At 40.1% G+C, this 23,996-nt stretch overlaps 1 protein-coding gene across 1 annotated transcript; it reads left to right on the top strand.

The window, feature by feature from the left end:
* The first annotated feature begins 4,508 nt into the window (after positions 1-4,508).
* ap1m1 (adaptor related protein complex 1 subunit mu 1) lies at positions 4,509-22,837 on the top strand. The gene is made up of 12 exons (XM_063462533.1): positions 4,509-4,687; positions 5,461-5,617; positions 5,719-5,786; positions 5,882-6,012; positions 8,932-9,079; positions 9,262-9,388; positions 11,168-11,310; positions 13,553-13,624; positions 13,943-14,101; positions 14,385-14,510; positions 21,543-21,618; positions 22,031-22,837. Exons 1-12 carry the CDS (start codon positions 4,646-4,648, stop codon positions 22,051-22,053), a joined length of 1,272 nt encoding a protein of 423 aa, XP_063318603.1. The 5' UTR covers positions 4,509-4,645; the 3' UTR covers positions 22,054-22,837.
* Positions 22,838-23,996: the final 1,159 nt, after the last annotated feature.

Here is a 23,996-nt window from a genome sequence, read left to right as displayed (position 1 = left end):
AAAAAGGGCTGTGTGGAAAATGATCCAGCCAAAGAAAATTTGGGGGAAAGAGCTGTCTGCATGTGATCCACGCCAGGCAGCCAGAGCATTGCAGTCAGGATACACAGACATAAACCACAGGTCCAGTGCAATTAAGATCCTCTTAATTACTATTGGTTTGACAGATCTGTACTTAGATCTGTTTTCTCCAATTCGTAAGGCACACTAAATAAAAAAGTGTTGTTGACTGGGAGATATAACTCAAGACTGATTCCAGGAATTTGGTGCACTTATGCACTTATGAGATATTTAAAAGACGGGGTTTTGTTTTTGTTTTTACTAAATTGCACATTATTTGTAGATTATTAAGTGAAAAATTCAAATCCCCAGGAAATGCAAAGAAAAACAAACTTAGGAATAAAAAGAAAACATGGATATGGCTTTAGTAACTGGGAGGCGCATATAAGCCTGTCTGCTTTCTTTCAGCTCTTCTGTGCCAGCTGCCCTGGCTAAAAATAAAGATTACACACAAACACGAAGAACGGTGCGTCTTGCCGTGGCCATTTAAGTGACATCTCAAGATAAACTTGGACTTATGCATCTCTTGTTGTTCATGTTGCACTGACGCAGCTGCAGCATGCATCATCTTGGTTGTTATTAGTCTTTATACAGACACTATTTTGGCCAAGCTCTGGTAAAGACAGCACTGTATAAACCTGAGAGTCTGTGTTTCAGGCCATCTGAGTTTGAGGAGAATTGCTGTCTGGGGAAAGTCGTGTGTTACCAGAATGTACATTATTCCAGGTATGCTGAAGGAACAGAGCTCCTTTGTGTGTTCAGTAATTTTTGGCCCACGTGAACCAAAAAAAGGTGTTATCATGAAGCTGAAGTTAGAGCCAGTTAAGACTGGATAAAGAAATCTGTCCAACAAAAAACTGTCTGCTGAGTTTGTTTTTCTTTTTTTTAGTTTTGAGTTGGCCTTTTGGGCTTTTCCAGGGTAACGTTGAGGAAAGTTGATGGAATACGGTTGTAGGAATATCAATCTTTTCTTTGCATTCTGAGTAAGAGACCAGCAGGATATGAGCACGCAGAAGCCTTTTTAGGCAGAGGTTTACAAACGTGGTGGCAGTTTGATAGCTTCAAGATCCTGGAGTTAACACAAGCTTACATCATTACATTCAGTGTTGGTAGTGACTGTGCACCTTATTTGGTGTGTCAGGATGCCAGTTGCACAAAGTGTTATGGTTACACAATTGCATGCACATTACGAATCAGGGAATTTGGAAGATTTTTCACTAAATGATATTCAGGACGCTGTTCATGCTTTCTTGTGATGAGAAAGGTTTGGAGCAGAACCTGTGCAGGGGAACAGAAAGAGATATAAGAAGGACAGGAGATATAAGTTAGAGAGAGAGAGAGAATCAGAAGTGGAGTGAGAGAAATCAGAACCCTCCCACAGGAAACCCAGCTAAACTCCTCTTCTCCTTGTATGGTAAAAACTCCCCCAAAAGCCACAGTATCGCCTTGGGAGTAGAGTCAAAGTCCTGCTAAGTATAAATCACAAAGCTATGGGAATGGTAGAACAGATTAGAGTTTACATGAGCAGTACCACGAAGGACACAAACTAGTACTCTTTTAGTAGTCTTAAATGGCTGATGTCATGGATTTGTCATAATGGTGGACTCATTTTACTTACAAAAGCAGTTGTGCTTTATGTACTCTGGTTGATGACACAAAAAAGCGCATATACTACTCAAAGGATTTACGATGGGAATACCTGTACAATCAAATGTAACACCTGGGTGATGCATTGACTCAGAGTGAGACAAGCTGATTTGTCAGCCAGAGTAAACATATCAGCTCTCTTGATCTATGAGGGTTCTGCACAAACATGTCTATAAACGAGACACAAACAGCACGTAGAAAGTATGCAAGTGGTTGAAGGAAGCAGCAGTCTGTTATATTTGGCTGTGTTACTCAGTCCAGTCCAGTTGCATCTGTGACTTCTGACAATGTGTAGACTCCATCGCTCCAGCCAAGGGATAAGAGATTTGTCACCGTGACAGGGTGCAGTGTTCGTACGCAAGCCCACAGCTGAAAGAGTCACTCCAAAACTCCGAGACTGGGTGCTAAAAATCAATTAAAAAAGAAGAACAAACACGAGCTGTTTGGAGTCGTGCACTGAAGCAGGATCCTGGATTTAGTTTAATTTAATAATAAACTTGTAATACTCCCTAAGCACTCCAGTAGGTTTGTGCATTATAAACTGACATAGTAATAAGCATTATATTTTTAGATGATACAGAACAGCAGGACTTCTACTTGTGTTTCATGGGTGTTTTAACCTCTGATGATGTCAGTATTTGTTGCTGGGTTGCTATTTCATCCTTTCACATCAGCTGTTGTAATTAGTACGATGATCATTTGCATTAGGATGACAGTCGTGTTGCTCAAGCCCACAGCTGAGATTCTTTTCATACCAAAGGCAGAGGTGCAAAACCAGTAGAAAGTGGGACTGTGTACAGCTTTATTTTCACCCACAATGCATTTTTGTATTTTCTTCTCTTCAGCTACCTCTATTAGCTGGGAATGCAAATTTAGCCAAGTGTGTTTGTTTGGGTTAGCACACTTGAACAAGCTCTCAGGCTTCTGTTATCCTAACACTAAGCCTGTAATGCCTCCAATATCACTGCAGTAGCTTTCTGTAATTATGACACACTGACACATTAATAAGCATTATATTTTTAGTATATTAAACAGCAGGACTTTTCCTTGTGTTTCACCTCTGAGGAAGTCAGAGTTTGTTGCTTGGATGCCATTTATATTTTGCACACCAGCATTTAGTGGGATTATCATTTGCATTAAGGGGACTAGAGTTAAGATCGGCTCAAATCAGTTTCTGGCTGTGAAGATTTGCACAGAAATAAATCACTTGAATGAAAGGCTCAACTTCAGTTACCCAAGTATTTACCAATACAGCAGTTTAATTAGATCAACCAACCAAGACAGATAAGCTTTTGAGAAGTTCCAGAAGATGGTCAGATGGACAAATATCCACATAGAAATAGTAAACACTGATTACACCCTACAGTAAGATACAAGTCAAGTCAAAGTCAAAGTAAACTTTATTGTAATCTCTGCTATATACAGTGCAGCATACAGAGAGATGAGACGACGAGGCTCCGGTTACATCAGTGCAAAGCAAGCTAATACATAGATATATAAAATTAGAAGAAAATAAATAAATATACGCTTGAGAGTTACAATTAGAATTTACAGTTTACAATTTACAATTTACAGTTGGTGTGGTTTAAAGTGACCCTAAAGGCACCCTATGCACAAAGCCATGGTTTATAAATAAAAGCTTTTCGTTGTGTCATGTATTGACTCCTATTTTGATGTCATCAGATCTTTGAAATTAAGCGGAAATGCAAATCATTCACCTTGCAACACAAGTGCCTGAAATTAAACTGAAACCTCTTATGCGACTCAGGGTCACGGGGGGCCTGGAGCCTATGCCACTCCATTGCAGGCCTGACACAGACAACCGCCAACTGTCACATTCACAACTGCAGCTAATTTAAAATCACCAGCTAACTTCACATGCATGTCTTTGCAAATGTAGAATATGGAACCTCCACACAGAAAGACCCAGAATAACCAGGAGATTTGAAGCTGTGAGATAACAGTGTTGACCAGTGCACCTCTAAAATCTAAACTATTCAAAGTAATCGACAAGTTAACTTACTAGTAATAAATATGAAAACATGTATTTTATTATATATCAAATGTTGAATTGTTTGATGCTGTCATATTTAATTAAGACCCACTGCTGCACTTTATTCTGTTGGACACTAAAACAGTTGAAAACGGTGCTATCCTGTGGTGATCATTATGTATCGTAAAACATGTGTGACACATCAATCCAGAAGATGGAGCTACAATACTAAAGCAAAGTTGGTGACAGCATACAGGATAACACAAACCAGAAACTATGAGATTGCTAAGATGTTTATACTGGCATGTTTGCATAGAAATGTCTAATCAGCATTTAGCCATCTTTGCCAGTTTCAATCTTCTGGATCTCTTTGTTGTGTTCTCAGATTCTATCAAGAATCTCACAGCATGTCAGCAAAAGTGAGATAAGACATGAGAAGCAGTTTCTATCATGGATGTGGACATGACAACAATGACAGCAGGTGGCATGATCAGTGGCATGATTACACACCAGACTGGTTTACACTCCATCATGACTCCAGCTTATATGCAGGCTGTTTGGTTACCTCAAAGACTTTTAAAAGGGTGAGATAATTAAGCATAAGCCCTGTTTTTAAAGGTCATTATTATTATTATTATTTTATTATTGTTGTTGTTGTTACCATATAGATTATTAATAATGATTTAAATTAAGTTCCTGTCTTACTGACTTAACCATAAAATGTTTTTTGTTTAAAAAAAAAGGATGCCAGAGACTTGTAGTGCTCCCTCCTATTCCACAGGGGGCGCTCCTTGCGAATGTAGAGTGTTAAGAAAAGGGGAAGGGTTGTGTTCTTCTTTTCAGTATTATGAATGGAAGTCTGTTCTTTGATTTTTAGCACTGAACTAGTTTTTGCCAACATTATCAACTGATAACGAGCTTAGCTGGGCTCGTGTAAATAAGTTCAAGATGTCTGCGAGCGCCGTGTACGTCTTGGATTTGAAGGGAAAGGTAAAGTAACATTGGAGGGGCGATGCTAAGCTAAGGTTAGCCTAGCTAGCACATTCTTGCTTGACAGATTATAATGCGGCTCAGTCTGCAGCGAGCAGCTAGCGTATCTTCAGCGGTTCACACTGCCATTTAGAGGGTTTACCTTGTAACGAAAGTCAGCAATTTTCAATTTATATGACAGATGTCACCTGGAGCGATGTCAGGCGATAGCGTTGAGAAGAAGAAATGTAACCCGATGACTAACAGCCAGGGGACCAGCTGTTAGCAGCAGGGAGTTGTACACTGAATTTACAGCCCGGGGGCTTGTGATGATGCTTTGTGATTTACACGAACAGTCGGTTTTGAATCCGACTAAATCAATGGAAAAGTGAAAAAGACATAAAGGGCATGAAAAATTCCTAAGGTATCAGGTTTACCTGTATTTAGTTTCCACCCACGTCTCTGCTTTAGCCTTGCAGGTGTAATAATAACACGTGAATCCCTTTTAAATAAAAAAAACTTTAAGTGTTTTTTTGTGTAAAGGAGATTGCCTGCACATATGGAGATGTAAATATCTGCTGTTATGAGGAATGTTGCGTTTATAATAGGGGATGATATTGTTGCTATATACTGCCCATAGTGGCGGTACATACATTCTGAGATACACTGAATATACTCATGCCATTTCTTTTCTTTTCTTTTTTTTTGGGCAGCATTTTCTGAGCTTTAATGTAAAAATACAGTGATTTACTGATATTTATGAAAGTTGCACTTGTGCTGTTTTTCTCTTTCAGGTCTTGGTGTGCCGAAATTATCGGGGCGATGTGGACATGTCAGAGATTGAGCACTTCATGACCCTTCTGATGGACAAAGAGGAAGAGGGCACGCTATCACCAATTCTGGCTCATGGCGGGGTCCGTTTCATGTGGATCAAACACAATAATCTCTACTGTATCCTTATTAATCCCTGAAACACATCAACGTTTACGGTGTCCACGTGTTGTACTTACTCCCTCTCCTGTAGTTACACTTCTTAACACACGTCACATCAGTGGTTGCAACATCAAAAAAAAATGCCAGCGTCTCCCTGGTTTTCTCTTTCTTGTACAAAATTGTTCAGGTATGACTGAATTATTCGCCAGCTTTTAGTTAATAACAATAACAAATGCATATACTGTTGCTACAAGTGCAGCATGTTTATTTGTGTTGTTTTAGGTTTTTTCAGAGTATTTCAAAGAATTGGAGGAGGAGAGCATTAGAGACAACTTTGTTATCATATATGAGCTCATGGATGAGCTGATGGACTTTGGCTATCCTCAGACCACTGACAGCAAAATTCTGCAAGAGTAAGTATCCTCTTAGCTGCTGTCTTACTGCGGGTAACATGAGGGTTCATAAGTGCCGGATTTTCAGGGTCACAGGTCCATTTTTGTTCTTACACCAAAGAAACTCAAATGTGTAAAATAACATTCTAGTTGTTCTGAAAGCAAAGTCATGGGACGGCTACTAGCATACTGTAACTGTTGAAAGTAAATTACTGCCATCTAGAGGTGAAACTGCCGATCGCAACCATCCGAATACCCTTGGGCTCACCCTTTAAATGTGTGTAGGAGAGGTTGTGGTGGCTACGAAAAAGTTCTTTAGAAAGCATACAACATGGCAGACTCTCTAAACGTGAACCTGGTCTGTTTTCAATGAGGTATACAGAGCAGGTTGAGGTACTCATCCAAGACTGAAAACTGTTATAATAGATACCAGTAAATACCCCTGAATCCTACAACTGGGAGGGCTAACCAAAAGTTGAAATGTTGTGTAAAATGTAAATAAAGATAGTAAGTAGTGATTTTTCAAATCTCATGAACCCAGATTTTATTCACAGGAAAATCTGGGTTCTTATCAAATGTTTAATCTGTGAAAATCTTAAGAAAAAAAAAGGTCGAAATTAAAATTTTGAGTTTGATGACATCAGAGGAGCTCTGTGTTTTTATGATGTTCTTTTAATACCTGATCATGTAGCCGGTTAACCTCATTAGTTGCAAAATTTACCTTCAGACGTTTCTTTTTAGTTTCACTTAATTTTCACACTTTTGTTGCCTCGTCCCAACTTTATTTTTCAACTTATTGCTGCCATCAAATTCACTCTGAGCTAAACCTTTGGTGTGTTTTCTACGTTGTGTTGTGAATAGAATGTGGGTTTATGAGATTTGCAGATCGCTGCATTCTGGGGGGTTTTGTATTTTACACAGCATCCCAACTTTTAGAATTGGGTTTGTAATAAAAGACAAAATAATCTCCATGAAATAATGCTGCTCTTTACAGTGTAGGTCTGACTTCTGTACAGCTGCAAAGTTAATCAAAAATAAAATGCTTTTGAGACCAGTTTATTTCAGTTTAACAAGAAGGCTCTGGGTTTTAGTTCACCTGCTGACTGGCTCATGTGTGGAGCCTTCCTCCCACAGTCCAAAAGACATAGGTTAGGTTGTTAACTTGTTAGGTTAACTGGTGTTTCTGGATTGGCTTTAAGGTGTCAATGTAAGTGTGAATGGTTGGATGTCTCTGTGATGAACTGGCGACCTGTTGAGATCATACCGCACGTCTCTGGAGCACTCAGAGAAAACATACACAGAATGCACCCAGCTGAGCCTGAACCAGCGCTAATCGCTGAATCACTGTGCTGCCTGAATAAACTACAAGATTATTGGAAATTAACTTTAGGGTGCTTTTTGAGCTAACCATAGTAAGACAGCTGTAGTTGATAAACAACTAGGCCTCGAACACAATGAGTTCAACAAAGCCAGGCTATCTCTTCCTTATCTGGATTCACTTACCCTAACATTAGCAATCGTGATAAGCAGTCATGTGAAGCCAGTTATCAACTTGCTCAGTAAGCCAGACTTTCCCCTATCTGTTGACATGAATCGGGCGTTATTGGAAGCATGTGACAAGAGGCTGAGAGATGTATAACTGTAGATAAAACGTAACTATGGGAAGAATGCAAAGACGTTAAGCACATGATACAGACTGAAAGTAATACAGCTGCTGCAGACACGTCGGCAGTCTATTACAAAGCTAACTAAGCGAGAGCCACCACAGGTGGGTGTGTGTGAGTGTGAGAGAGAGAGGAAAACCACTGTACAGTAGATTAGTATTAAAAGCACCGTGCGAATGTTAGAGCCCTTTAAGCGCTTTGGTCAAGATTTGCTTTATAAATAAAGTTGATCCTATTTGAAAGCTGGATGTTTGTCATTATGACACAGGAGAATCTGGTGGATTATAATTGAGTATTTCATTAAATTAATGTGTAACAGACAGTTTTATCCTTTCAGCTGCTGGCTGAGATCTAGCAGTGAATAAAATCAAAAATGAAATTCAAACATAGCCTTAGACCTACATGTACATACAAATGGGTATCAAGTTTTAGGATCATAGGGGGGGAAAAATCAAGGAATAAAATGGCATGTAAGAGGGAAAAAAAGACTTTTGATGCTCCTACTATGCGTGCAAGGAAATCTAAGGGATCTTTAAGGAATGCTGATGCTAATTTCCAGAGACTGGCTTGGTCAGTAGGTGGGGATTTCTTAAGTGTTGGTCTTTAATCTCAGACATAACCTGTTTTGGAGCAGGATTGGTTCGCAGCACAAGTTACCCTGGCTATGTAACCTGTTAAGAAGGGATTGACCTTCGTAGTACAAAAGACCAACAGCCCTGAGGTTTCCTGAATAAAAAACACTGTAATCACTCAAATAATAAAGTGCATCTAACCTCAGTAGAAAAAACAGATCTTAAACAGAGATCTTTTTACCTGCGGCTGAATGCAGCCAGATTCCTGTCATTTATAATCATTACTGCTTTAACTGCTAATTTCCCGATGACATTTTCTCAGGTTGTCAATCAGCGCAAATCACTGTGCTAAAAAGCATATTTGATTGTTTTATTTATTTATGTCAGATTTTTACAGTTTGCGTTTTCCCTTGATGTGGTATTGTCCCATCATTTCGGTATACCTACAAGTCAAAAAGAGCTTACTTTCATCACCATAAACGACTGTAAATGACCGTTTAGTCTTTCAAAAGTGAGTGATGTAGACGTGCAGCAAACCAATTCTGGATTTCCCCCACATGAGTACAGTAATAAGTCAGACAATCCTCCCTCATAAAATCGACAATCTCTGTTCTTCTTTGATGTTTTCTGGGAACTCGTCATCTCAGACAGTTAATTTCCCCTTTTCTCAGGTTTTCCTCCTGTTTACATTTTTTGTCTCTCAGATACATAACCCAGGAGGGCCACAAGCTAGACACTGGGGCCCCGCGACCCCCCGCCACAGTCACCAACGCTGTCTCCTGGAGGTCAGAGGGTATCAAGTACAGGAAAAATGAGGTCTTCCTGGACGTCATTGAGTCAGTGAACCTCCTGGTAGGAACTTGTTTTAGAAGGCCCGAGTTGCATAAGGAATGCCGGTCACAGTGTTTGTAAACTTCCTCTCCCGGTGCGTCACAGCGCACTCCGACTGTCCAGCTTGCTGTTTTTTGTGTACAGTCTTTGATCGCTACTATGTGCTTTCATCTGTTCCTCTTTACTCATTGACTGTCTTTCAGGTTAGTGCCAACGGCAATGTTCTCCGTAGCGAGATTGTTGGTTCCATAAAGATGCGCGTCTTCCTTTCTGGAATGCCCGAGCTACGGCTCGGACTGAACGACAAAGTTCTGTTTGAAAACACTGGACGTGAGTTGTTTCTTTGCTGCTAAGAAAAAAAAAAAGCATTGAAGCTTTCGAGCAATAAATGAATAGTTGATGTAATAATAGATGTAATAATAACCATATGACAGTGCTTTTCTGTCATTTAAGCACACATAGTTCTTGTATCTTTACCTAAGCGCTCACGCTCACATTTTGATGGATGCATCGGAGTAGTGCTGGGCGATATGGAAAAAATATTTATCACGATATGAATTATTTTATATCACGATAACGATATATATCACGATATACCACCTGACCTGTGGTCATCTGGAAAGTATGCAGTCTGTAAACCGCGAGTGGAGAGGGTGCAGTCTTTGTTTTGAGTTACCGTAAAGCATGTCGCAAATCTGGGTGCACGTAAAGCAGCACCATGTCGCAAAAGCACAAGACGAAGTTTCTTTGTGAAAAATATCATTTTTTTATACTTTATTTTCTCTTGCATAAAGTTCAGAGCATGTATAATGAGAAGACAACACTAATATATTTGCCACAGGCTATTTAACCCTTTAAGACCTACCATAGAACCAAGTCCGCCAGAGCTTATCTTTACATTTTACATGCTGTAGTGCCATTTGTGGGAGCATTTCAAGTTGCTATACATCAATACAACCGTTATAGCCCAAATTTTAATAATATGTATGCATTAAGTCCATAGTAACTACATAAATTGCAAAAAAGTGCAATAAACTACAAAAAAATTGAGAATCTTTTTTTTTTACATATATTTCTAGTTAGAGAAATTTAAGAGGCTTATCCCTCAAAACTGTAAATACAAAAAAGTTGCACAAAATAGTTTCCAACCACGAGAAATTTATTTTGAGTGTCTTCATAGTTGTATTTTTAAGATACACAAATTTTTATATACTACAGGGAAAATGAATAAATGCAAATTTGCAAAAATACAGCATGTGCATCAAAATAAACTATTTCCAACAGTGTAATTTGACTTCTAAGCATCCCAGAAAGGATACAGAAAAGCATAAAGTCAAACATGACTTTTAAAAACACCAACATAGGCTTTGAAGCTAAAAAACTACATTTCCGCGAAAATGACGTCACTTCCGGTTTCGGGCAGGTAATGGCGGACATGCGATAGTTCGCGCTGACTTATATTCCAACATAGGAAGTGTTATGAACAGCTGATCGGATCGGCAAAGCGTGTTAATGGAATATTATGTTTTTGTTGCTGCAAGTCTGGAATATTATGTTTTTGTTGCTGGAATTGCTTGTTATGCAATTTTTGCAAAACTATATGTGGAAGGAAACCGTGACCTAGGGCAAGCTAATGGCATTAGATGTAAGTACAACTCCTACGGTTTTATATGCAAAAAACATTATTGCGCTAGCTTACGTGGTTCCAGTTCTACAGGGATTTAAAAATAGTTAGGGAAAACGGAGTGTGCCTGCTCCGACTGGTTGTAAAGGGTTAATGATATATTTTATGTAATAATTTATAAAATTAGGGTTAGAAACGATAGAAGACAAATGGCAGGATAGACACTTTTCTATCGTCCACACGATATATATCGTCATATCGCCCAGCACTACATCAGAGGGAACTTGGGGTTCGGTATCTTGCACAAGGATACTTTGACACATTGACAGAAGGAACTGGGCCAAGCCACTGAGATTCTGATTGGTTGACAGCCTGCCGTACCATGTGGAAAATTGCATTTTAATTAGAACAACTATTTAGTCTGTGCCTGATTCATGCTAATTTGGTTAATCGCTTTAAATCGCCTGTGATGCTTGTTTTTGCAGGAGGGAAGAGTAAATCAGTAGAGCTGGAGGATGTCAAGTTTCACCAGTGTGTCCGTCTGTCTCGCTTTGAGAACGACCGCACCATCTCCTTCATTCCTCCCGACGGAGAGTTTGAGCTCATGTCGTACCGCCTCAACACTCATGTGAGTAATATGTGGCTGAACAAGTCGAGTAGTTAGAGTCCAAACCAGAGGAAGGCTCTGAAAGGGTCTGACACACCTGCAAACAGACATGCAGTGAACATACATACATACTGCTGTAACAGTGAAAGAATTGGGCGTATATTAAAGGAATCCAGACAGATAATCTGATTGGAATAAAGACTGTGTACACGTGAACATGTGAATCTGCTTACTGCTTCAAATCAAATGAGGTCGTGCATAGAATTCACTACTGAAATCTGATCTCATCATTTAAGCTGAAGCCACTTGTGGAAATAATCAAATTAGATTTACCCTTTAAAGCAGTGGTTCATAAATCGTGGGGCAGGCCCTACAGGTGGGCAGTAGAGCCACTGCAGGTGGAGCGTGGGTGACCAAGTAGTGAAACTAAATTTGAATGAACAGATTTTTGATTCTATGTAAACTAAAAACTGTTACTGCTGATGCTGCTTTGTGACGATTATTGCACTGAAATTCAGCTTGATAGAAATTAAGGAGCATTTTCTGCATCTGAAGTGGAAGCTTTCCAGAAAACGTATGAGAACCTCTGCTATAAAGCCTCCTAATGTCACCTTAGTGAGTGTTTTTAATTCCTAAGAGGATAAAGTGTTTGCTGGCTTCTTTTTGGGGGACAAAAACAAAACATTTCAAAATGTTTTATGTTGGGCTTTTCCTTTCCAAAATGGGCCTGTAGGGGGCAACTACCCAATTGGTCTGCTTATAGTTAAGTAAGTAAATGTTGCTTTATTTTCCCATATACTTTACGTTATGCGAGTCTTTGCGTTTTTCTGTTATTTCTGGTTTGATTAAAATAGATATTTTAAGTAAAGTGAATTTGAACCAGAACTAATATAAAAAAACAGGTTAAAAATATTTTGAATAGAACTGACAGTTTTCCTTTGGGAGAAGGCTGTTTCGGGGCGGTAGCGACAGTGGGGGGTTTGTGGCAGAATTATTTGTATACAGAAATACGCCTGTATTCATGAGCCAGCAGCTTAGACTAGTACCTCATCTGTTCATCAATGTTTTTGATAACCACAGAAGAAAACAGGTGAAACACAACCACACAGTTTAGTACTTGGTCTGTGGTTGTCACACATAGGCGTGTGTTATGAATAGTGTTTAACTGTGCTTTTTTTCTGAAGGGGAAAAAAACACTCTCAAAAAACAAAAAGAGAACAGATAAGATCTCAACCATCATCCTCTACTCTCAAAAAATGTTTAAAATGACAAACTTTTTTCGATGAAAGGAACTGATAAATTTCATTTGTTGAGTCAAATGGTAATCTATAGGCAGACACACAATGTTCTGCCAGTTTGAACTGGGATCATGGTTTCTATAAGTGTTTCACAACAGTTTTACCAGTAAGCGTGCCGGAAAGGAAGTGGTATAGTAGAGCAGAAGTCTTTCAGTTTTAGTTAACAAGGAGCTGCAGCGTACAGAACTGAAATTGTTAATCCAAGAAGCAATTTTTCTTGGTTATATTACTCAGCTAAGCACTTGAATACTTTTTAAATTCTCTGTATTTATTTTTATGCCCTTTAAGCCCTTTACCGTGTACGTGTAAAAACTGTTTGAAGGATAGTTTCTTTTATACTTTGGTTTTTCCATATTATACCTGCTTCTATACCATAGCATGTGCCTCAGATTAAGCACGAAGGCTGTCCGCGTGTGGACAAAAAATACAAATCTGTTCATTTTAAATCCGGATCTGTGCTTGCTGGGTGTCGTTCATAAATAAAGATTATTTATATAGAGCCAAATCACAACAACAGTTGCCTCGAAGCACTTTATATCGTAAGGTAAAGACCCTACAAAAATACAAAGAAAACATTAAAGTTGATCAAACATAATTAAAGTTCAGTCTCTTGTAACTTGATGATGTAACCGTCTGTTTTAAAAGGATATACCAAGAAGCAGTTACATAATAACGCAGATTGCTCAAAACTTTGGAGTGACTTTGCAATCTCTGTTTCTCCCTAATTTTCCTTTACAAGATTTCACACAATACAGCCGACACCACTGCAGCATGAGTATATGATTATCTGTTTTTGCTGGTTGCTGTAGAAACAAAACAAATGTAAAAGCTAGTCTCAAAATGACTTATATTCGGTTGCTGTAGTAACACCTGCTGCCCACTGGGTGGCGACTAAGTCATGTGTTATTTAAAGTGGTGTGTTCTACATTTGTGCACTTAAAATCGATGTGGTTTTTATATTTCAGGTGAAGCCCCTGATCTGGATTGAGTCTGTTATCGAGAAGCACTCTCACAGTCGGATTGAGTACATGATTAAGGTTGGAAGCTTTTTCAGTGGGTACATTTAGCTGCGCGCATCATGTGTAGCTGAGCTATTATTGCTGTCATTCCTTTAAAGAAAAATTAAAGTGGAGTAACAAATGATTGGAGCTCAGCCTGGCTTAAGCTCTTCTATATGTTCAGTCAGGCAAAGCATACAGCAATTATGATCAGGCTGTTTATGTTCTGTATCATGTTGTCATGCGTGGAAACCCTGACTATTAGGGTTTTAAATGCGCATTAAATTAAGCCCTGTTTTAATACCCTGTTTAGGCAGAGCAGCGTGTTAGACTTGACCTGCTTGTTTTGGTTCTTAGGCAAAGAGTCAGTTCAAGAGGCGTTCCACAGCCAACAACGTGGAGATTCACATTCCCGTGCCAACGGACGCTGACTCACCCAAATTCAAGACCACAGTGGGCAGTGTGAAGTGGGTGCCTGAGAACAGTGAGATCGTCTGGTCAATCAAGTCTTTCCCTGTGAGCAGAAACTGTGACTCACGAGCTTCATACATACAGTTGCAAAAATTGTGTAATATTACCCTAGGCTTTTGGATGGAAGTTTGCTTACGTTATAAAGCTACACAATTCTGTTTTTTATTGTTAATAAAAACATGCAGATTGTAATTATACTTCTCCGAAACAACGCGGAGCAGCTGTGGGCCTTTATACTATCTGGTTTTCCTTTTACAAGCTGAAACACAGTAGATTTATAGTTTGTTTTCGTCTTTTATTAAAGAGCTTGTGTTGCAACTTCTCACAGGGTGGAAAGGAGTATTTGATGCGAGCCCACTTCGGCCTCCCGAGCGTAGAGGCTGAAGATAAGGAGGGGAAACCACCAATCAGTGTCAAGTTTGAGATCCCATACTTCACTACCTCAGGCATCCAGGTATGATCTCCGTCGAGCGGCGGTTTCTCAAATAACTTGTCAACCCTAAGCAAACAACAAGCTGTTAAACAAAAAACAAACACTGTCTCTGTTCATACAGTAAAAATGTATTCATCATCCCTTTGTGACATACTGCCTGTAAGCATGCTGAACCAAATGCTGCTTATTTACACCTGCGGTTTTGATTATTATTTTGGGTTTAGAATTCTTGGTATGTAGCTACATCACACAGCTGTCCCCGTTTCCACAGCTGGAATTCAAACAATCCACGTCGGTCCTGTTTTTAGCCAGAGGGGGCAGTAAGGGAGCACTGCTAAACAGTCAGCTTCCCTCTGTGGTTAAGAAATTTCTAGCATTGAGCCAACCAGACGGCAACTGCTCATCAAGTTGAACTTGGCCCTCTGCTTTTCTGTTAATCACAATGATATAAAATGTCAGTCTTGTTAGCAGGTGAGTAGATTCATTGGATTTTGATTGCCTTTGACCTGAAACTTGAGACAGAAGCTAATGTTTAGGCTTCATTTCTGCTCCATGTTTAAATGAAATCTCTTGCTCGCCGCAGACTTACACACATGCACTCTGCTCATACTGTATAATCACAGTTGTCCTGTGATTATATGTGTAGCGTTTTCCCATGTCTTGATGTGAGGAAACAATGGCGACTTGACAAACTTCATTTGAAAATATCATATTATGGCCTCCAATGAAAATAACAGTGTTTCCGCAGGTACATTTGCACAATTATACCTCAGTTTTACACCAGCCACAGGTAATTTAGCGTTGTACTTTTTATCTAAAGCAAGAGCTCCTGAAATATCCTTAGGGATACTCTTAGGGGTCAGATGTTTAAACTTGACATTGTAAAAGCTGGTTTTTAAAGAATGTTGGGCCAGACATCAATGCCACTGCCTAACTGTCTTAGGAAAAGAAAACACACACATACATTTTGCTTATTTTATGCTGTTTTCAGGTTGTTTGTCAGGCTGTCCGTTTCTCTTTCCTGAACATTTCATTATGACTGTCATTCTGTACATTAGTCATTGGCATATACAGTGGTTCCTCACTATAACGCGGTTTCGCCTTTTTACAGCACATTGTTTTCTGCGTCCTGATTGGCTGTAGACTATTGTCAATCAATCTCGTGCCGTGTCTCCTGTACAGTACAGAATGCGTTCAGCTTGTCAAATTTACATAAATCTGCGATCGCTAGCAGTGAGACTCTGAAGTGCTGCACTGTATGTTTGTAAGTTTTCTCCCAACAAACACAACAATGTCGATGAAACGTTTTGCACCATCAAAGACGCCTGCGGTAGCTGCGGAAGGTAGAAGTTACCGTATATTTCAGATCATAAGGCGCACCGGATTATAAGGCGCATTAAGCGAAACAAAACCGTCAGATAAGTCAAACTTTACTCAACTCATTCTTCTTGCTTCCTCCACTTCCGTACCATTGATTCATTAATGTTGAATTCTCTCGCAGCTTCTCTATTCCCATGTTCTGGACCTGAAAACAGGGTTTGATCTTTGGTTTCATTCTATAGTACTGGACTTATTTTTCTACGAAGGTTTGAACTCCCGCGATAAACGAGGGACCACTGTGTCACGAAGAGAGCATAAAGATCTAAACTGTCACCGGGTTAAAAATCGGTTTTGAATGTATTTATTTAACAGCAGGTCAGATAAAAACAATAACACAACATCCAGACAATGTACCATTAAACATGAAATTACAACATGAAAATCCACAGTAGAATAAAACAAGCCCCCACAGGACATAAATATAAAAGCGTACAGAATCAAATATAACTCACAAAAAAATTAACGATCACAGGTCTGGTTCCTCTTAGCCGTCACTTGAGGTGACTTTTAAATGAGCTGAAGGTAGCTAATAACACCTGTTCACTAATATCCAGTTTTAACATGAATATTGAACTCACCCAGTGAGGGTGGGGTATGTCCATGTAGGATCTGAGAACTGAACGCGGAAATGTATATTTTTTTTTACGATTTTCGAAACTTAATGTATTATAAATCTGAAGTGTGGGACAATGATGGAAGGAAAGCACGTGTGAAGCGTGTGAACATCCATACCTGAACTCATCTTCTGCCACTGCTGCACCAGAACCAGCTCTGGCAGCCAAACACAAACACACTTACTCGCTCTGGCTTGATTCCTTCACAGACATCAGTACATGTCTGGACACTTCACACATGCACTCCTTCACGTGAACCTGAAATCATCTGAACGTGTCTGTTTCATCGCTTTTACAGTCTTGTGTGGGGAAGGGTATGGCGAATCTTAGTAAGGAAGTAATATACCTACGACGGTTACATAATTAACCCTGCGTGTGTCTTTTGTTACACGTAAGTCAAGGAAATGCTGTCACAAAATCTGTAGCGTCAGTCATAACTCAAAGCATTGACGCGTACGTAAACGTCCTTCTTCAGAAAATACTTTAAAACCACAAGTGTATTCTTACTAATAAGCTGTGTCATCAACTTATAGTTGACTCTTTGAGACTGCTGGAGACTCCTCTCTCTGCTGCTAACACAATTTCAATTACATCTGAACTTTTATTACTGTTTTCTCTGTGGCTCCCATTAAAAGAGCTAAAAGGTCATATTTTCCAGCGTCTCCACATTTCCTATGGTTCTCGATAAAACTTTATTAAATTCTACGGATATTATGCAGCCCACTCGGAAACGAGAAGCTCAACTTAATTGAAATGCATGATAGTTGTAATTGGGTTGCTTTTTGGCAGTATAAGAATGCTTTACGTTTTCTGTGGCAATTAGGTAGCTGAAAGAAATAATCCCCCATTCGTTCCTTCCTTTAAATTACTGTTTGGTCATAAACGAACAGATGCTGGAATAAGAGCAAGTGTATGAATTAGTGCAGTAATACAGGCAGCTTTGCACAGTGATGGGATGAAGTGTTTTTCCTACATTAAAAACTGACATCATCTGTAAGAATGGTAATAAATTATTTAAAACACACACACAAACAACATTTAAACTGTGATGTTCAGTACGATATTTGTAGTTGCAGTTTGTATATTCTGTGTTTCGGTGGAATAGCGCATCAGTGTAGGAGATGAATCCTCTTTTTTGTGGTTTTCTTCAAACACTGGTGACCTTTGGTGACTGAAACACACTCAGAAAAAAAGTGTTTTCTCATCACTTTAATCTGTACACACCCTGCAGAAGTGAAATTGTGCCTAGTGATGAGAATAAAGTGGTCCATATCCACCGCCTCTTATTTTCTTTAAATTTGTGTATTGCATTTAAAGTCAGATGGAGGAGCTGAAGCATGTCGTGGTCTCGATCGCTAGTGCGGAGAGAGTGGAGCAGGAGATTAATCCAGGATCTGTGGGGAGTAAAGCGATATGACGTACTGTTGTGGTGCACACAGTGCTCAAAGATGTGGATGAACTGATCAGTTTATGTTTCTAACTTCACGTATGGCCACAAGTTCGGGTAATGACCAAAAGAATGAGATCACAAATACAAACAGCAGAAATGAGGTTCTTCTGTAGAGTGTCTGTGCTCACGCTTGGAGATGGAACGAGAAACTCTGATAATTGGGAGAGAGTGTGAGTCAAACACTGATCATCCACATTGAAAGGAGCCAGTTAAGGTGGTCCAGTCATCTGCCTGGTATGCCATCTGGAGGCCTCTGAGTTTGAAGTATTAGGGGCTTCCCTAACTGCTAGGAGACCGCATGACATGCTGGAGAGATTATGTCTCTCTGGGTGGCTGGGGAGAGTTGGTTCTGCTTAGATGGCTGGATCCAGATAAGTGGCAGACATTGGAGCGATGTTTTGAAATATTGCACGTATAATCCTGGAATTAAAAAGATCGTGCTGATGGTGATCAGTAAACTTTTAATTGCAGGGCAGTATTCAGTTTTTCTCTTTGGATTTTACAAAACCTGCAAAGGCATCTGAGGTGTTCATTTTACATAATTGTGTTCGCAAAACTATGTAGCGCTAAACCACAACTCAAAAAACGTGATTATCTATGAAACTCCACCGTGAACAAATGTCAAGATCGTTTTTTTCTTTCTCGGCTTAATTTGTAACTTCCTGGAAGGAAGCCACCTGAAAAGGTTTGAATCTGAAAGCCACAAAGCACCCCAGGGATTTTTACACCTAACGTACTTCAGCTGAGTGCTGCAGGTTGCACATCGAGCTTCAACCGATTCATTAAGTTTGCCTGCAAGGTGGGGCTGCTTGCAGTGTTTTATCAGACGGTTCAGATGATCACTCAAAAAACATTTTGTACTTTACACTTTGGTTGATTTGTAATATTGAGAGAAAAAGGAAGTTGTAGTCGAATTTGAGAAGTTATAAAGACTCGTTTTAAATTTAGTAATGCAATGAACTGCTCTGCACATGTTTAGAACATATAAACAAAGTGTTAGAATCAGTGATTGAAAGGTCTTCAAAGTACAGAGCTTTGATTTGGAGACCAGAAGCTTGAGAAACGTCCCCACGTTTGCATTGACACCGTGGTGCACCCACTATTTTAGAGGGAACCTATTAAGAGCCATATTCCCATCAAACTCTTGTGTCAAGCCTGTAACCTTTCCCTTATTACAGGGCAACGGCAGACTGGGTCTCAGACCCAAATGCTGCCAGTAACGCCACTCTCTACGTGTGAGAAGAGGCCATGAATTTTAATTAGACACATGTAAATATCAAAGCATGAGAAAGTTCCTCTTAACTCTACCACTAAGTGTAGGGAAGCGCACATGTGAAGTGTGTGTGATGCACGTAACTCCACCTTATAAACTTAACTAGAAAATGGAGCAACCCCACACTTTGGCTGAGTGGCAGTGAGAGCAGAGCTGCTGTTATATTTTCAAATTGTGCTTCTTTAGGTGAAGTCGAAGGAACCCAAACATGCTGGCAGATGGTTTCTGAGCCATAACTTCTACCAAAAGCCTGATAAGTGCAGACCACACATGCAGTCTGTACTTACCAAACTAGATACAACAAACATCCTCTTTTCCCCTTCTCATCTTACAAGCCATAATGATATTTTGCGGAGGATGGCTTTTGGTGCCGTTTTGCTGACTGCGTACCCACGGTCAGGCCGACTGCATGTTTGGCTGCAGCGTTCGAGGAGAAGTGCTGTGCCGGCAGACTCGGTGATCCCACGTCTGTGCCCTTGTCGTCATGTCTCTGGTGACCACGGCGCTCACTCGCTCTGACCTCACTGTGTACTGGAAGGTAATAACAAGGCGGCCGGTACCGAGGCCTCACCAGAGCCCTGCCACCACTTGACCCGCAAATTCCTGCGCCGTATATCCGGCTCCTAGCTGGGAACTGGCATGATAGAGACATGGCATGGTGACGTCTCCCAGAGCGGGGGTCATGTCAGCTTTAAGATGGCTTTGCGCCTCATCCCTGCAAATTATGACACCGCATATTGTTTTTTGTGTGTTAGATGTGCCACTGCTCAAGAACACGAAGGTATGACGGACAAGTCCGCAACTAGACTTGCAGGGTGCCCTTACATTTGCCGATTGCCGTGCAATTACACAGTATTTACCATGTAATTACCATGAAATTCTGCTTGCATTGTGGTATGTTGTTGTGATATTATTCAGATAAGTGAAGAACTATTTCAGCATTTAAAAACTTTTCACACACATACTGTGCCAGTGTCATTTCCCACACCTGTCCAGGGAAAAAACATGTGTGCAATCAAAGATGGACATATAGTGAAGACGAAGTGATATTTTTAGCCTCTCTTCTCGAAAATCAGCTCTGTGGTAACACTGGGTTGGTGAAATATCAGTTAATGACTTGTGAAAGTTGTATCTCAATAGTGCTGATGTGGAATTTTTTTCCCCTTCTTTCTTTTTCTTTTTCTTTTTTTTTTTTTTTTTGCTCCCAGGACTTACAAAAATACAGTTATGTAAATTATTTTTGTGTCTCCCTTGAAAGCTGTTCTGTAGTCGCTTCCCTCTTCTCTGTGTGACTCATACTACAGCTTCCTCATCAACAACACAACTTTTACTACAACTCACAGCTCACCACGGCCTTAAAAGCATATCTCTCGACTGCTGAGCGCTTATCAACCTGCTGCTTAGAGAGGCAACGGGTGCTTGGTAACTTGCTATTATGCAGAAAGCAGTTGGAGAAAATGCCAATTATCATTGTGGGTAAAAAAAAAAAAATGCATTCAATAAAAGAATTATACATGTATATGTTATGTATGTTTCTGAGACCTTTAGCTTTGCCATTAAACTCTTAAATATGCTTCTTCAGGAAGCCCAGTGGGCAACAAAGTAGTGCAGCTGTTATGAGAAATAACTGCTTATTTCTCAAGATTCGAGAAATAAACATACGTTGCAGTTTTATAAAAACAGCAAGTGGAACAATAAGTGCATGTTGGGTGGAAATAAAACCACATCTTTAGAATAGGGCGGTGTGGTGGTGCAGCGGTTAGCACGTAGAATTGAACTGACTCTGGGTGTGAACTCGAGTGTGAATGAGTGTCTTTCTCTCAGGGTCGGTCTCCTGCGACCGGCAACCTGTCCAGGGTGCACCTCGGTTAGAAATCAAGCAGGCAGTTTACGTTGTTTTGTCTTTTTTTTTTTTTTTTCTTTTCAATGCACTCACTTCCTCTGGGTGCTATCATTCTTTGTAGAGTTCACAGGCTTGTATCTTAGGTGAAGTGTCAGCTGTCAACTTCCTGTAGGTGTGATTTTTGTTTTGTCTGCATGAAATATGTAGCTTGTCCTTACCAGGTTCATACTGGGATGGTAGCCATCAGTGGTTAGATGCCCGAGTGCATGTTAGATGATAAACGTAAAAGTATTTTTTAATATCTCAAATAATTTTATGAGGAAATGATTCATTGAATATACTCTAGAATAGCACATTACTCTAGAACTTTAACACCGTATCTGAGATTGTGTTAGAGATGACTTATTGACCCCTCCATATACTTTTTTTTTTTTTTTTTTTTCAATTTCAACCATGTTTATATCAGCTGCTTTTTCCTTTCTCTTCCTCATAGGTGCGTTACCTCAAAATCATTGAGAAGAGTGGATATCAGGCCCTGCCGTGGGTGCGCTACATCACCCAAAACGGAGGTAGGTCACTTTACACTGGTGCTGTTATGAGATACTGAGTGCCCATATGTGCAGGTATTAGGCAACAGTTAGGCAATGCAGTGCAATGCGGTGGGAACTGACCTTGCACCGATGCAGTTCTATGAAAAGGGGATACGCTGTAGTACACGAGGCAATGTGGCAACGTCCTGCAAAATGTGAGAAAGTGAACTTTCTTTGTCGAGCTTCCCCGATCTTCACACTGAGATTACCAAGGTTGCACATGTTGGTCTTTTTGCTAATGTTGCCAGTAATTGCTAAACATCCTCATCTCATTTCCTCCATATTCCATTCATTCTGGGTGGAAAGCATCAGCTGCCTCCACTTGATTTCTCTCAGATCCCCTCTTCTTTTTCCCCCCCATTTGATTAAGTCCTGTTCATTTCCTTCCCAGATTACCAGCTCCGGACTCAGTAGGCAGCGCCTCAGCCGGCAGTGGGCAGGTGGAAGTCAGACGGGGTGGAGTCGAGCCGCTAATGTGCTATCAATGGCAGGTGGCAGTCGTAACAGCGGAGGATTGCCAGTATCTCCTTTTAGTTTAGTTTTGTATTTGTTGATGTTACATTTGTTTATGATCAATGCAAATCTTAGACGGAGCCTTCAGATAGGCAAGGTTCGAAATTCATTGTTTTACTGCAGTGTGGCTCCTGATACAAAGGTCAAGGATAGCAGGAGGAGTGTTTACATCACCCGATGCAGCGAAGAGTCGTGCACAATCTATCACAGTGGGTCAGATTTGTTAAAAAACAACAACCAAGTGTTACATTTCCAATTTAACGTTACTGTAATCAGCTACACACAGGTCAACATCCCACTCAGTCAGCCTGAAAAGTTTTTTGTATGAAGCTGCTTTGTTCTGCCACAATTCCTTTTTGTTGACGATGTGTATATATTTTATTATATGTTAACGATCAGTGTTATTAGTTGAAACAAACTGTAAATTGAAAACAAACATGTTTTGTATTCTCTTCTCCATGTGATGCCATTGATACGTGCCAGAGTGTTGATTTCCTGCTTTGCTGTTGTGCTGTTAGTTGGTCCGTTTGACTCCCTCCCCCTCAAAAAATTAAATGCGGTAAGGTTCGGTTGCATGGTAAACAATTAGAAATCCCTACGTCCCACCCCAGCAGCTGTTTTTCTTTCCTCTGTCTGTACCTACACGCTTTTAAACCATTAAATGTCTATTTAGAGAAAAATGTTCCATGGTGTGCTTGCGTCATTTTGTATATATCATCACAGCGAGCTGTCGTAGTGTCACATGCAAACACCTGTCGTGCAGAGCAGTGAGGATTGCTGAATTGAGGGAAAACTTTGGCGAGGGGGTTTCCTGTATCAGACCTGTGGTTGTAGCTAACTCTGGATGGTTCTTTCCACCCTGGTCCTGTAGATCTTTTCAAACAGTGCGCCTCTTAATACCCCTGCTGCCATGATATCATAGGCAACTCAGTGCAAGCACTCCGTAAACAAGCAGGAGAGCTGGAAAGGATGTGACTCAAACTGTGGTCAGCGATCGCAGACATGCTCAAGAGAAATGTAGAATGGACCGGCACAGACTACTTATTGTTCACGCCAAGCCAAGCTGCAGTGGTGCGGCATGAGGTCACTGCTTAAGTTTGTCTTGTAAGGGGACTGTGATACTCCTAATTCATGTGAGTCACTCTGAGCAGGTGCTGAGGGTTGCAGTGACTACATTACCTGCCACATGGCCACACTTGATTTTATCATTTAGATTCCAGTTGTCTTTATTTTTCTTTCGAGGCACCTGTTTTTGAGAAACACCTACGCAGCAGGTGTTCACAGTCTGGGAACAAACCTGAATCATTATCCACAGACAGAAATGTTTTTTTTAACTTTCATTTTTTAGAGAAGTTATCAAGATGAAGTTTAATGTTCACCCGTGTGAAACTATAAATACAAGCTTATCTCCAGCGCTCTGTTTTTTTCGTCCTCCAGACGTTTAGTTGCAAGAACACAAGATAACATCTTATATGTTAAAATACATCTCGACTTTGAGTTTTGTTTTCTATATGTATCACCCTTATATTTGTCTGATATACATCTTTATTTAGGTGTTTTCTTTGTCAGCTCACTCGATATTTTTGCAGAAAGCATGTAGCTGCATTTGAATGCAGCAGCACTGACCTGAATGGCAGGTATGTTACTGGTAATTACACCTTCTCAGATCAGATAAAATTTATCTTCGCTATCGCCACCTCTGTCTAGAGTTGTTTCACAACTGCGTTCTACAGATTTTTCCATGATGGTCTGTTTATTCGTTCCGGAATTATTTCAGCACTTACTTTCTTAATAATTTAAGCACCTCTTAGTCCAGGTCATGACATCTCTGCAGCACAGCCGTT

This window comes from Pelmatolapia mariae, linkage group LG18, assembly GCF_036321145.2.
Source record: "Pelmatolapia mariae isolate MD_Pm_ZW linkage group LG18, Pm_UMD_F_2, whole genome shotgun sequence".
NCBI lineage: Eukaryota > Metazoa > Chordata > Actinopteri > Cichliformes > Cichlidae > Pelmatolapia > Pelmatolapia mariae.
The sequence above is the reverse complement of the archived record's forward strand: the minus strand, read 5'-3'. Positions and strand labels throughout refer to the sequence as shown.

Coding starts and splice junctions, on each gene's coding strand:
- ap1m1 (XM_063462533.1), top strand. CDS start 4,646: ATGTCTGCGAGCGCCGTGTACGTCTTGGATTTGAAGGGAAAG. Junction 11,311..13,552: donor CGTACCGCCTCAACACTCAT/GTGAGTAATATG, acceptor TTTATATTTCAG/GTGAAGCCCCTGATCTGGAT. Junction 14,511..21,542: donor TCACTACCTCAGGCATCCAG/GTATGATCTCCG, acceptor TCTTCCTCATAG/GTGCGTTACCTCAAAATCAT.